We start from the raw sequence: 13,535 nt of genomic DNA, 5'->3' as shown, positions 1-13,535 counted from the left end.
CCAGAAGCAATGCTGGAGGTTTTGAACCGTAAAGAGGGTAAACACCAGGCTTCCTGGGCAAAGGGCTCAAGGACAACGGTGAGGAAGAGGGTGGGTAACCCGGAGGTGGATGAGAAAGGAGTGTCAAAGCCATTTGGGAGCGAGGAGCAGGCAGGGACCAGCTCCACAGGAACTTAAATAGGACCACGGCGCAGTATTTGGCTGTGGCTCCCTCTGCTGGTGAGTGCGTGTACTGCACGTGACCACTGGCCACCAGGAAAACTGGCCACCATTCATTCATTCCTCCTGGATCACCAAGCAGAGGAGACCCACGGACAGCCAAAGGGATGCTGGCCGTCTTCCGATGTCCTGGTGGGAATGCGAACCTAACCAACGAGGTGCAAGATGAGGACTTTATCGGCATCATCGCAAGACACAAGTCACCCGAAAGGAAAAAAAAAAAAGATTTAGGTTATTCACCAGACAAAAACATATTCTCAGGTGATTCGAGTTAATGCCAGAGGCCAAACAATAACTTAAATGTTGATGCAAAAGCATACGTCAACCTCGCAGTTCCGAATGCCAGTCCAGTTCTTGGAGCAGTAAAGGAAAAGTTCTTCCCGCTTATGGTTTTTGCACGTTCGAAATAATTTACATTCTCCCAATTAATCTTCGTTCTCTGACAGTCGAGGCTCTTCTCTCCAGTGGTTGAGACAGCCTTTAAACTGCGATTCAGACTTTTTCCCCCCGCAAGTAAACTATAAGGTTCACGCGTTATAAGATACCGCGGCCCCAACCCTCCCGCGCGAAGCCTAGGTGCGCGACTGCATCCCGAGAGGTTTGGCTCCTGCGGGCCCCCGTAGCGCCCTGGCTACTTCCGTTTCTGACGCCAGCCGTGCAAGTGCACTTCCGGCGGCGGCGGCGGCGGCGGCGGCTTCTGCAGCCGAGGCAAGATGGTGAGTGACTAAGGCTTTTGGATGGTGGTCGTGATGTGACGGGGTCCGAGCGGCCGGCCCGATCTCCTTGGGGGACGGAGGCTCCGGGCGGCGGTGCCCGGGTGCCTGCGGGCAGGGCCGACCTGCGGGCCGGGCTCGGGGAGCTGGGGCCGCGGCTCGGCGCGAAGGGTCCCCCCAGGAGGACCAGGAGGACGGCGGGGCTGGGCGGGCCCGGCCGCCCGGCTCTGGGGCTCTGCTGACCTGCCGGGGAGCCTCCTTCAGCACCTGGGATGAAGGGTTTTGAGCCGCTCAGCCGGCGGGATGTTCGCCCGGCGGAAGGGAGGGCTTCGGTGCCGCCGAGCGGGGCCGAGCCGGGTCGTAGAAGGCCGCTCCGAGCGGGGCATTTGGAGGCTGACAATTGTAGGGCGGGTGGAAGCCGGAAGGAAAGGCCCCGGGGTGCGTTCTTAGCAAAACACACAGTTCACTCAGCAAATGTTTATGGAGCATCTGCACTTTGAGGGGCGCGGGGCAGGCTCTCTTCTAGGCGCCTGGGGTGGAGGGGGTGAGCATGATGGACCCTCGCTGCCTTCGTGGGGCTTCCTTTCTAGGAAAGGCAGCCGAACAGAGAGAAAGATGTACGTAGGTGAAGCCAGAGAGCGGGATAGAGAGGGTTCGTGGAGTGTCCGTGGTTACATGGCCGTTTGATAGGGCAGCCTGGGATGGGGAGGGACCTCCGGGGCTGAGGGTTGAGCTTAGAGCTCAGTGAAGCGGAGAGGAGCCTGTGCACAGGGGGAACGCGGCCCGGGAGCAGGGACAGCTAGTGCAAAGGGCCGGAGGCGGGACTGTGCAGCCTGCGTCTGAACAGCCGCGCAGGGCTTCTAGGACTTGGGGTGCCGTCGAAGCGAATGCCAGCTACTTTCCCAGCATTTCCTCCTCTTCCTCACAACCGTCCCTAGAGGCAATTCTTAGCCTGACTTTACCTGGGAGGAAACCGACACCGGAAGTGGCTGCCCGTCTCTCCTGGAGCCCCTTCTGTGCTGGCCTAGTGGTCCATGTGGTGGAGACACACACCGATGCTGTGGACCCGAGTGCGGTTCCTGGCTACAACTCTGACATTGTAGCAATATGTGCTACTTCTCTGGGCCCCGGTGGTTTTGCGTGTCAATTCGAGGGGATGGTAGTACAAGCTCACGGTGTCTGTGAGAATTGAGGTGATACCCTGAGGCCTTTAGCGCATGGCTTGGCATAGAGTGTATCTTTTTACTGAGTCCCATCATGTGAAATGCCCCCGGCGTGAAGAAGTGTGGGATCTGTTCAGGAAAGCGTCCTCTGCTGGGGCCGGACCGGCAGCAGCATGAGGAAGGTCGACGAACCTGGAAAGTTTATCTGAAAGTAGAGGCACCTGCAGCCGCTTTGTCAAGGGCCCGGCATGTTAAGCTGAAGGGTTGGATGCTACTCCTTAAGTCAGTGTTTCCCAAACATCTCTCATGATGAGAATCACCTGGTGGAGTTGTTAAAATACAGATTCCTGAATCCCAACTAACTAGTGCTCTAAGACAGAGCACTAAGTTAAGTATACAATTTTACCTATATGTTCCCAAAAATTCTAGTTTAGCACTTCTTAGTTGGGATTCAGGAATCTGTGTTTTAACAACTCCACCAGGTGATTCTCATCATGAGAGAAGTTTGGGAAACACTGAAGTGCTAGGGAGAGCTGCAAGTGTTTAAGAATTAAAGGATCAGCTGATGGTTTTCAAAGGTCTTGGGTGGATAGGGGAGGGGAGAAACTGGAGGCGGGAGCCTCAGTGGAGAGGCTGAGTCCAAATAAGACACAGTGACCTGGACGGAGACAGAGATAAGGGCTAATAGACGGGAGAGAGTGAGCTGGAGCAGATGGAGTTCAGTGTCCGGATTTGTGACCAGACCAACAATTAAAATGCTGACCCTGGCATTTCTGTCTCACCAATACTGTATTGGTGAGTAGTTCCTGAGTCACGTAAATACTCGGTGGTTTATTATGTTACCTCATTTTCAGCAACAGGAGCTAGGATCATCCAGGCTTTCCCGTTAAGGACCCCAAGGCTCTGTCTGGTAGGTGACCTGACTTACCTGAGCTCATAAGCCTATTAGTGATGGAGTCGGAATTCAAGCCCGGATGCATCTAATTCCATGTTGTTAGGCTTGGTGTAGTTCCTCATCTAAAGAGGGGGAATGATGACCCTGCCTGGAAGGATTGTGTGGAATTAATGAGTTAGTGAAGGAAAACGTCTGTACAGACAGGCACATAGTGAGGACCCCACACACATGAGCTGCCCCAGCCAATAGCAGATTTCCTTAAAAGTGATTGTTAAAGACTTGGACAGCCTGTGGCAGTATAGCTGTTTCCCAAAATTTCTCAGAGCCCTAGTTACCTTCTTCGGAATAAAGCACGGAGTTTTAAAAAGGCTGCACGTGGGATATATATTTGACTTTAATTCCTTTGGGTAACCCATGATATGGTAGTTTTGTTTGATAGTGAACCTGGCAGTGAATTTAGAGGTTCCAAAGTAGAAGTGATTTGAGGTGATTGAGGCAGTGGACTCCGTTAAGTAAGTTCACTAGTACTTGTTTAAAATGCAGTCTTTTCTGAGACATTGCTTTTTGTTATGCATTGTCCTGTAACTGAAGGATCTTTTATTTATTTAAATATATTTTATTGATTTTTTTTACAGAGAGGAAGGGAGAAGGATAGAGAGTTAGAAACATTGATGAGAGAGAAACATTGATCAGCTGCCTCCTGCACACCCCCCACTGAGGATGTGCCTGCAACCAAGGTACATGCCCTTGACCAGAATCGAACCTGGACCTTTCAGTTTGCAGGCCGACGCTCTATCCACTGAGCAAAACCAGTTTCGGCTGAAGGATCTTTTAAAATCAGAAATCCCACTGAAGCTTATTAAAACACTTAAGTTCTTGATACCTTAAGTTGCTTTAGCTTTTCTGGCTTTAGGGGTGGTAGGTGTGTAAGCTGCTATTACAAGGAAGTCTCCTGGATCTGGTGTTAATATTAATAAGTGTAATTAATAATTTACACTAATAAAAGAAATATGCAAATTGACTGTTACTTTGTGATGTCCACCAGCCATTTAGGAGCAAGTATGCAAATTAATCCAACAAAGATGGTGACGGCCCCGCCCCCCAGCTGCTCAGGGCCTCTGGACAGCACTCATGCAGGCTCGGAGCAGCCGGGGGGGACAGAACATCTGTGAGGTAGAACATATGAGGAGTAGGACAGGGGGCTGGGGGAACTATAGGAGCAGGAGTTCTCGAGTGTAAGCCAGAGCAAAGGGCTGAGCCCCAGGTGCCAGAGGAAAACCAGTCCCAGCAACCTGTTGCATGAATCTTCGTGCAACGGGCCTCTGTGATTGTTGAAAAGGGAAAATGATTTAGTTTTCATGGCCTAATTTCACAAAACACACTCTTGGTGGTAGTTCTATATTAAAGAATACTGTACCAAACTCTATACCTTCCCCTCAAGAAGGGTGGCTAGAATCTTAGCCTCATTATGATAAATTAACCCTTTGCACTCCGAACCATTCTGGACATTGGCTACGAGCTACTCTGAACCATTCTGGACATTGGCTACCAGCTACTCGACGCTAACGGCAGAAATGTGCGTTGAATTAACTCAATTCCCCGTAATCACTAATAAACTGCAATGTCCCCTGAGAGGGGACATCCGAGTGATATGCTAGAATTCCGATGTCCCCTGAGAGGGGACAGCGGAGTGCAAAGGGTTAATTATGTCTGTTGATGGAATTCTTCTTGATTTATGCAATCAGTTAAAGGCGTACCATTGTGCTAACAGCTTTTTGGAAAAATAAATTGTGCCATGCTAAATGTGCTCATTGACTGCAAGTGTATCTCTAATTCAGAAATGTTAAATGGGGGGGTGGGGGAGGGAGTGCTGCCAGTGTCTTAGAACTACAGGAAAAGAAGAGGGTGTTCTTTTGAAATCATGTTCTGAATTTATACCTCTTCCCACACCCGCAGGGTCAAAGTCAGAGTGGCGGTCATGGTCCTGGAGGTGGCAAGAAGGATGACAAGGTAAATGTGCAGCCAGATATGTTTGTGATGTGAACAACTAGTGGGAACTGTCATAGGTCTCAGCTGCGTTCTTTGGGGATTCACCAATCTTAAAACGCAAAATAAATAATCTTGTTATTTAGCCTAGCCTGGCCTACAGATACTGAACCCTTTACATGTTTTTGGAAAGGTTGTCAACCTGTCACAAATGTATTTATGAATTAATGACTTTTAAATGTGTAAAAGTAACTTACACACTAGAGGAGTGTTAAAATAAATTGCTTCTAATTTTAGTGTTTAATTTCCTGAGATGTGAAGAATTGTCTCAAGTTATATCAACTCAAACTTTTGGAATGTAACTCTGAATTCTAACTTCTATCCCTTATTGAATAATCTATCATTGTGTGTTATAAAAAGAAAGACCAATTACATTCACGTATTAAAACTGCAGAGATATAAAACCTAGAGTATTTTTTTTAAAGAACAGTTTTTAATAGTATCCTAAAAGATAAGGAAAATTATATCACCTGGAAATAGACAATGATTCTTCAGAAATGTTTGTGTTTTAATATGATTTGTGTGACTCTTTTCCCCCTGCTGTTCTGAAAACTTGAGGACAAGAAGAAGAAATATGAACCTCCCGTGCCAACGAGAGTGGGGAAAAAGAAGAAGAAAACAAAGGGACCAGATGCCGCCAGCAAACTGCCACTGGGTAAGGACACGGCTCTTCCTTGCTGCCTTTCCCAGCCCAGGGGAACGGACTGTGTGTGTAGCTCAGGGGCGTGGCTGAAGCTCCAGCTCAGGGACTGGATTCTAACTCTCCTGTGCAGCATGCCTCTAGGTTGGAATAAAAGCTGTATTTTGGGTTTAACAGTTATATGACTATCTCACTTTAGGAATCTTTAACCAGTTCCTCTAATCTATTTAAAAGTAGCTTTAGAGTAGAAAACTCAGGCTGAGCTTGAGGAACTTGCAAACACATTTACTTTATGAAGTGAAGGAATGCCCTGTGTTAAGGAGTAAGAGAGTAAAAAATGTGCCTACTGTAATGAATCAATATGTTATTGATAAAGAATAGATTATCAGGTCACCAGAAAAGCATAGAAAGTCAGGGTACATGGATAATTAATATATGGTGAAGGTGATATTTTAGTTCTGTGGAAAGATGCTGGGTTATTTATTGGCTATTGAAAGAAATAAATCCCTTGCTTTTCGCCAGATGGATTATAGATATACATATGAAAATAAATAAATAAATAAAAATTCCAAGAATAAACCTTAGGGGAGGAGAGATATTTTGAAGAAGTCAGGAAACCTGACACCACAAAATAAAAGGTTTATTTATGTAAATATTAAGAACTAGTGAAACCAAGAGAAACAGCACAAAAGAGTGTGTGGGGAAAATGTTTAGCGCATGTTAACATCACTAGTATTTCACAACCCTACAAGGGGAGGGTGTGCTACATTAGTATGCAGCACGGTGGACGGGCTGCACAGCATGTGTACCATTAGCACTGTGAGAAACTAAGCCAAAGCAAATTTACCTTCCGCATCTATGACTTATGTACACACACAGTTCACTTAAGTGATTTCATTCTGTATTAGCTGATTGGTCAGTGCTCATCTCCATTTTTACAGGCTTGCCTGTAACTGCCAAAATCCCTGTCCCCTTTGCATTTAGGCACCTGCTTAATTAGGGTCACCAAACTTAACTTTTCAGAGTCTGTCCAACTAAAGTGAACTTAGTCTCCCTTCCTCCCTCCCTCCCTCTCTCTCTCTCTCCCTCTCTCTCTCTCTCTCTCTCTCTCTCTCTCTCTCTCTCTCTCTCAAGAATAAACTGAGGGGGAAGGCTGGGTGGAGGTGGGCAAAGATGGGAAATGAGGACATCTGTAATAGTGTCAACAATTAAAAAAAAGAGTAAACAATTGCTAACTTCAAGCTTCAAGTATAATAAGACTTTATTTTTTTAATTACAGTGACACCTCACACTCAGTGCCGGTTAAAATTATTGAAGTTAGAAAGAATTAAAGACTATCTTCTCATGGAGGAAGAATTCATTAGAAATCAGGAACAAATGAAGCCTTTAGAAGAAAAGCAAGAGGTAAATTGAGAAATTACTGTAGCTTTCATTTTTACAAATTAAATTCTGTTTAAGCCCTAAAACTATCCGAGGATAAATGAAATTCAAGTAGTGGAATCTTTTAGGCTTTTATAAAGATTCATTATTAGCTGCCTTTTAAAAACACCAACTGCACCCTGGCCAGTGTGGATCAGTGGTTAGACTGTTGGCTCAAAGTTAAGAGTCTGTACCAATCGATGTGACGCTCATTCATGTTTCTCCATCCTCCCTGCCTGCCCCCCCTCCAATCAATGGGAAAAATATCCTCGAGTAAGGATTAACAAAGTAATCTATATATATATAAAAGCTTAAGCAACCGTCCGACCGGTAGCTATGATGCACAATCACCATCAGGGGGCAGACACTCCAAGCAGTAGAGGAGGGAGCCTGATTCCTCGTGGAATCAGCTGTGAGTTAGATTGCTGCTGGGACACTGTCAGCCCCCAATCTGCTTCATCCGCACCCCGGCCCTAGAAAGGAGGGAGGAGGGTCCCTCAGCCTGGCCTGTGGGGATTGGGCCAGAACCAGCCTGGTACACACATTCTTGTACCAGTGGGGTCCCTGGGCCTGGCCTGTGGGGATCAGGCCAAAACAAGCTCTCCGATGTCCCCGAGGGGTCCCAGATTGTGAGAGGGCACAAATCTGTGTAATCGGCATCTAGTAAGTAAATGTACCAACTGCTTTTTAAATCTAGTGAACTCTCAACTAAACTACTTTTTCTTCTTGGCACACTCTTCCATAGGAGGAAAGATCAAAGGTGGATGACCTGAGGGGGACCCCAATGTCAGTGGGGACCTTGGAAGAGATCATTGATGACAATCACGCCATCGTGTCTACATCTGTGGGCTCAGAACACTACGTCAGCATTCTCTCCTTTGTGGACAAGGACTTGCTGGAACCAGGCTGCTCCGTCCTGCTCAACCACAAGGTGAGTGGAGTCTCTGAAAGCTCTCTCTTTCCTCTTAGATCTGCCCACCCGTCTCACGTAATTACATCTTCCACAGTCAAATTCTGTGGTCAGCATTGCTTGGTTGTAATGAATGTGTGAGCCTCACACCCTGTATTGAAGCGTGCTGTTCCCTGTTAGGTGCATGCTGTGATAGGGGTCCTGATGGACGACACGGACCCCTTGGTCACGGTGATGAAGGTGGAAAAGGCCCCGCAGGAGACCTATGCCGACATTGGGGGGCTGGACAACCAAATCCAGGAAATTAAGGTACGGCCAGGAGCCAGCGCTGGGTCTTCAGACTTCTGGTTTCTCGTTTAGGATACTTGGAGTTGTTTTGCATTTTTGTTTTCTTTATTGATCAGACCAATAACTGACTCAGAGCTTACCAGCTGTGGTGTTTTATATTTCTGAATACTGAGGTAATAGAAGTAACTAATTCTGTGGTAGTTCTTGCAGCAGCTGCAGCTTAATACTTTTTACATGTAATGTTTAATGATTCTCTGTGTGGGTACATAATGGCCCCATTGTGTTTACTTCAGCCAGTGATGTGTGGGGGAGGGTGAGTGGCACACACTCACACAGTGGTGGGGTCTGGAACATATTCCCTGCCCTGGTCGTGGGGTTGGGGGAGAGCCCATGGGGATGGCTGTGGGCCAGCCCTTTGCAGATTCCTTCATCTGTAGAGGAGTCCCTCAGAGCTGTCACAGATCTCCCTGGCGACCTCTCGACAGGCGGTAACAGCAACCAGAAACCTTGCCCATTCCTATCTGTGAATTTTAAGTTCCATTTGCTGAGGAAGTTTTAGATATGATTCAAGGCTGACTTGTACAAAGAAGTGAAGGGGAAATCTGGTGCCATTGGGAAGAGAGGGGATGGGTGCTGGGAGCTCCAGTAGGACAGGTGTCTCAGTGTGTCCTTGCCACTAGTGACATCAGCACGTTGTCTCCAACAAGAGTAATTGAAATTTTAGCTTATTTTTTGTTGAAAGTGAGATGCTTGTGACGCCAGTTCATGAATATGGTGGTGATTTCGGTAAGAAAGCTTTTCGCTTTTACGTAGTGTTTGTTTCCTATAGGAATCCGTGGAGCTTCCTCTCACTCATCCTGAGTATTATGAAGAGATGGGGATAAAGCCCCCAAAGGGGGTCATTCTCTATGGGCCACCTGGCACAGGTATGTGTGCTGTGGGTTTGTCACTTCAGGCACTCAGCTCAACCTGAGCAGCAGCGTTAGTTACAAAACCTGCTGAGTGGGGATACCACAGTCCTTAGTTTAAAACACAGTGTTCTATTTGGGGATAAGCAGCTTCTGTGGAAAAACACCTATTGAATAAGAAAGTGTGTTTATCTGTATAATAGATGCACTAAGAAACGGAGGACTTGAAATTGTAGCCTGCACAGAGTCAGTGTGTTAAAAAGAATTGTAGGAAGTACAACAATAAACCAGTAGGCATTCCTTCCAAAAATGCCTGCTCAGTGTGATGTATTTACAGTTCCCAAAACTCCTACACTCAAACACACTAGATATAGATACTATAATATGTAATGCCTTCAAATATTTATAAAAGTAATCAGTCTTTTGAAAAGACGTTGTAAGAAAAGGTGAACAAAACAGTGCTTCACCTTGGCTGTGCATTTGAATCACCTTGGGAGCTTTAAAAACACTGGTTGTCTGGGCCCCTCCCTGAAGATTCCATTGTGTTGTCTGGAGTATGATCATGCACCAGAGCCATAGCAGAGAGTCATGATTTAAAACCTACCCTGTGCTGTTCAGATTAGGTTCATTTTCCTGGTCCACTGGCACTAGGTATTCATGTTGGGATGAATAAATGCATGAAGGTAAAAAAAAAAAAAAAAGTCCTATATAATAAAAGCCTAATATGCTGTGTCCAACTGCAGTGTGCATGATGCATACTGACCACCAGGGGGCAGACGTTCTGACCAGTAGGTTAGCTTGCTACTGGGTCCAGCCCATCACAACAGGGCGAGATGGGATGTACCCACCCTAGAGCCCTCCCCAGCCCAATCATCCACTGGTGGGTTCCCTCAGCCTGGTCTGTGTTCTCTCACAATCCAGGACCTGTCAGGGGGTGTCAGAGATCCAGGTTCTGCCCAATTGCAGCAGGCCAGGCCAAGGGATCCACTGGTGCACAGTTTGTACACTAGGCCTCTAGTCTATATATATATAAAGGCTAATATGCAAAGTGTCCCCTCTGGAGTTTGATTACTCGCTATGATGTGCGCTGACCACTGGGGGCGGTGCAAAACAAAGGAAAGCTCTGGCCGGCAACCAGAAGGCCCCAATAGTCCTGATCACCAGCCAGGCCTAGGAACCCTACCTGTGCATTGGGCATCTAGTATATATATAATTGATTTGTGTAAGTTGTGCAGTCCAGAACTTAGCCTTTCATTTTTATATAAATTACAAAGGAAGGTCATTTGATTGACTTAAAACCACGTACCCAAGAGGGTGGCATGCCTTTTCATCATAGGAATCCATCCATATTTAATATCCATTTAATTGGTAATGACAGAGTTTCTGAGGATTTTCCCCCCTTTATCTTTTTCAATATAAAATAGGTAAAACCTTATTGGCTAAAGCAGTAGCAAACCAGACCTCAGCCACTTTCTTGAGAGTGGTTGGCTCTGAACTTATTCAGAAGTACCTGGGCGATGGGCCCAAGCTCGTTCGGGAATTGTTTCGAGTTGCTGAAGAACACGCACCATCCATCGTGTTTATTGATGAAATTGATGCCATTGGGACAAAAAGGTAGACTTTCTTTTACCCGTTTTGTAAACTTAAGAGGGAAAACCATGGAGCTCTCCTCTGAGTGACCAGTGGGTGCTCCTGTGTGGCCTCAGTGTTTGCCAGTTCCTACTCTGGCTCTCCCTGATGCTGTAGGCTCTGCTCTCCCACCTGCTGGGTGGTTGTGAACCTGAAGATTGGTCAGTCAGTAACCGCATCCTGAGCATCTGCTCTGAGCCAGGCTCCATCTAGACTCGGGTCACAGCCATGACCACAAGTCTCTGGCCTCAAGGAGCACTCAGCAGGTTGGGGGACACCAAACGTGGGAGATAAAACTTTGGCAATGAAAACTGCTACGAAGAAAATAATGAGATATGTAAGCTGGCTATTGGGTTGAGACAAGAGTGTTGAGGTGTTTTGCTGTAATTTCCCGTTAGCAGGAGATCATTTGGGTCTTCATTCCTTCTCCTTCTTTTCCAAAGATATGACTCCAACTCCGGTGGTGAGAGAGAAATTCAGCGAACAATGTTGGAGCTGCTGAACCAGTTGGATGGATTTGATTCAAGGGGAGACGTGAAAGTCATTATGGCCACAAACCGAATAGAAACTCTGGATCCAGCACTAATCAGACCAGGTCACATTTGCTTTTGCTTCATCGTGGAGAATAGCTGTCTTTATGTGTATTTGTGTTTCATAAGCATTGTTTGGGGAGCTAATGAGATTATAAAATGATACATGTAAAGGCGACATTGTACTGAAATTTGAATAACCTTGAGGTTATAGATAAGAACATGATACAGTCTGTGCAGCGTGGCTCCTTTGAATTCTGATGTTATGTAACCTTTTCTTTCCCAGATACTCCCTTTTAAGCCTCAAGAACTTTTTTCCTAAAGAAATGAAGTAATTCATATAATAGTTTAGGTCCAGTTTTTATATTCATTTAGCAGTAAAAGTGGTAGCTAATTTGTTTACTCTCTTCGTAACTTTTTTAACTGGACTGATCTGTCCTTTTGCACTATCCGTGCTGTTCAGAAACCATTCCTTTGATGTGTTGCTGGAGGTAGCAGAGAAAATAAGTTAATTCAGACATAGAACTTACAAACTAGAATGGGAGTGTTCACCTTTTAAGATTTATGCATGGAAATTTAGAGGAAACAGGCAGTGTATGACCATGTCCTCCTTCCAAAGGACACTGACCCTGCACAGGAGGAGACAGGCACAGCTCAGCGGGCTGAGAGCTGCGCTGAAGCCTCTGTACTTACAGGCCGCATCGACAGGAAGATCGAGTTCCCCCTGCCGGACGAGAAGACCAAGAAGCGCATCTTCCAGATCCACACGAGCAGAATGACGCTGGCTGATGATGTGACCCTGGACGACTTGATCATGGCCAAGGATGACCTCTCTGGTGCTGACATCAAGGTGAGAACTGTGCGGGCTGGAACTCTTGGTTTTGTCACATCCGTTTATGAGTTAGGATGGTTCTTCCCAGGTGACCAGGATTTAGAACAAGGCCTGGCAGTGCTGACTATGCTACATCCTGCTTTTTATGGAAGATCTGGTTTCTGTCACATTGAGGGGAGGGGTGGGACGGAGACGTGGTCTTTTCATGCTGCTGCCTGCGCTGTGTCTATAGACTACATTAGTGTCTCAGTTGGAAAGCAAAATCTCTTCTTAAAACAGAAATTTGGTTTTGCACCAACTTTTTTTACTTTGAAATAATTTAAGCCTTCATAACAGTTGCAACAATAGTAAACACCCATATATACCCATTACTTCGATTTACCAAATATTGCCATTTTACCAGTTTGCTTTATCTTTCTATGGACACATTTTTTCCTGCTGAACCATAACCAAATAGGAACTTCAATGTTAGGATTATTTCTATCATTTCATTGTTTATATCTTGTTTTGTAACAGGTAATTCTTAAAAACTCACTCTACTAGATGTTCTCTTATGCATGTTGGTAAATGAAATGGTCATACGCTGTCTGTTGCATAAATAATCTGTTACTTAGAAATGTTACTCCCTTTAAAGTGGGGCTGTGGGAACTCACTGACTTGCCAGGCCACGCCCCACACAGCTGGTTAGCACCTGAGCCAGTGCTAGGCCCCGAGCCTTACTTCCGGGCCATCCTCTGCCTTAGTTACTGCATTCTAAGCTGCCTCAGACCCTCTGAGAAAACAATTACAATGCTTAACGCATTTTAAAGGATCTAATCTTTTCCCAAGTAAATCTGAGTAATTTGTGTCTAAAACAAGTGTCTTCCACCTCACTTCAAAACAGCTCTCTGAATTGTTAGGATAAAAAAATAAAGTATTTCACTTTCCGAACATCCCGTTCTTTCTTACAGGCAATCTGCACAGAAGCTGGTCTCATGGCCTTGAGGGAACGCAGAATGAAAGTAACAAATGAAGACTTCAAAAAATCGAAAGAAAACGTTTTGTATAAAAAACAGGAAGGCACCCCCGAGGGGCTCTATCTCTAGGAACCTCCGCTGCCTTCAAGGACGTGCCCAGGAGTGCGACCCCGGGGTGGGGGGTGGGGGGTGGGGGGGAGGAGTTGCCCAGAGGATCCTTTTCCAGTTGCTCTTTGTTAGCGACCCATTCTGTGCGTTGTGTGCCTCTGAGCACCACGTGTAGGAGCCCGATGTGCAGCTCCGTTCCCAATAAAGCGAGCTCTTTCTCAAGCACTGGTCTGTCTCTGGAGCAGCCATACCACAGCTCGGCAGGTGGATTTGGTGTCA

General features: G+C 46.2%; 1 protein-coding gene across 2 annotated transcripts; it reads left to right on the top strand.

The window, feature by feature from the left end:
- The first annotated feature begins 857 nt into the window (after nucleotides 1–857).
- Nucleotides 858–13,478, top strand: PSMC1 (proteasome 26S subunit, ATPase 1). 2 transcript variants are annotated; one of them, XR_014795040.1, is made up of 11 exons: nucleotides 858–935; nucleotides 4,947–5,000; nucleotides 5,595–5,691; nucleotides 6,956–7,080; nucleotides 7,841–8,026; nucleotides 8,186–8,314; nucleotides 9,123–9,219; nucleotides 10,626–10,815; nucleotides 11,274–11,904; nucleotides 11,980–12,210; nucleotides 13,143–13,478. XR_014795040.1 is itself a non-coding variant. In XM_084884300.1 (11 exons), the coding sequence occupies exons 1-11, from the start codon at nucleotides 933–935 to the stop codon at nucleotides 13,275–13,277; spliced, it is 1,323 nt and encodes a 440-aa protein (XP_084740426.1). In that variant the 5' UTR covers nucleotides 862–932; the 3' UTR covers nucleotides 13,278–13,478. The 2 variants fall into 2 exon arrangements, 1 of the variants encoding a protein (XP_084740426.1); XM_084884300.1 differs by having other exon boundaries at nucleotides 862–935; nucleotides 11,274–11,425; nucleotides 12,056–12,210.
- The last annotated feature ends 57 nt before the right edge of the window (nucleotides 13,479–13,535 follow it).

This window comes from Pipistrellus hanaki, assembly GCF_964339955.1.
Source record: "Pipistrellus hanaki genome assembly, chromosome: 1".
In the NCBI taxonomy this organism is placed as follows: Eukaryota; Metazoa; Chordata; class Mammalia; order Chiroptera; family Vespertilionidae; genus Pipistrellus; species Pipistrellus hanaki.
The sequence above is the reverse complement of the archived record's forward strand: the minus strand, read 5'-3'. Positions and strand labels throughout refer to the sequence as shown.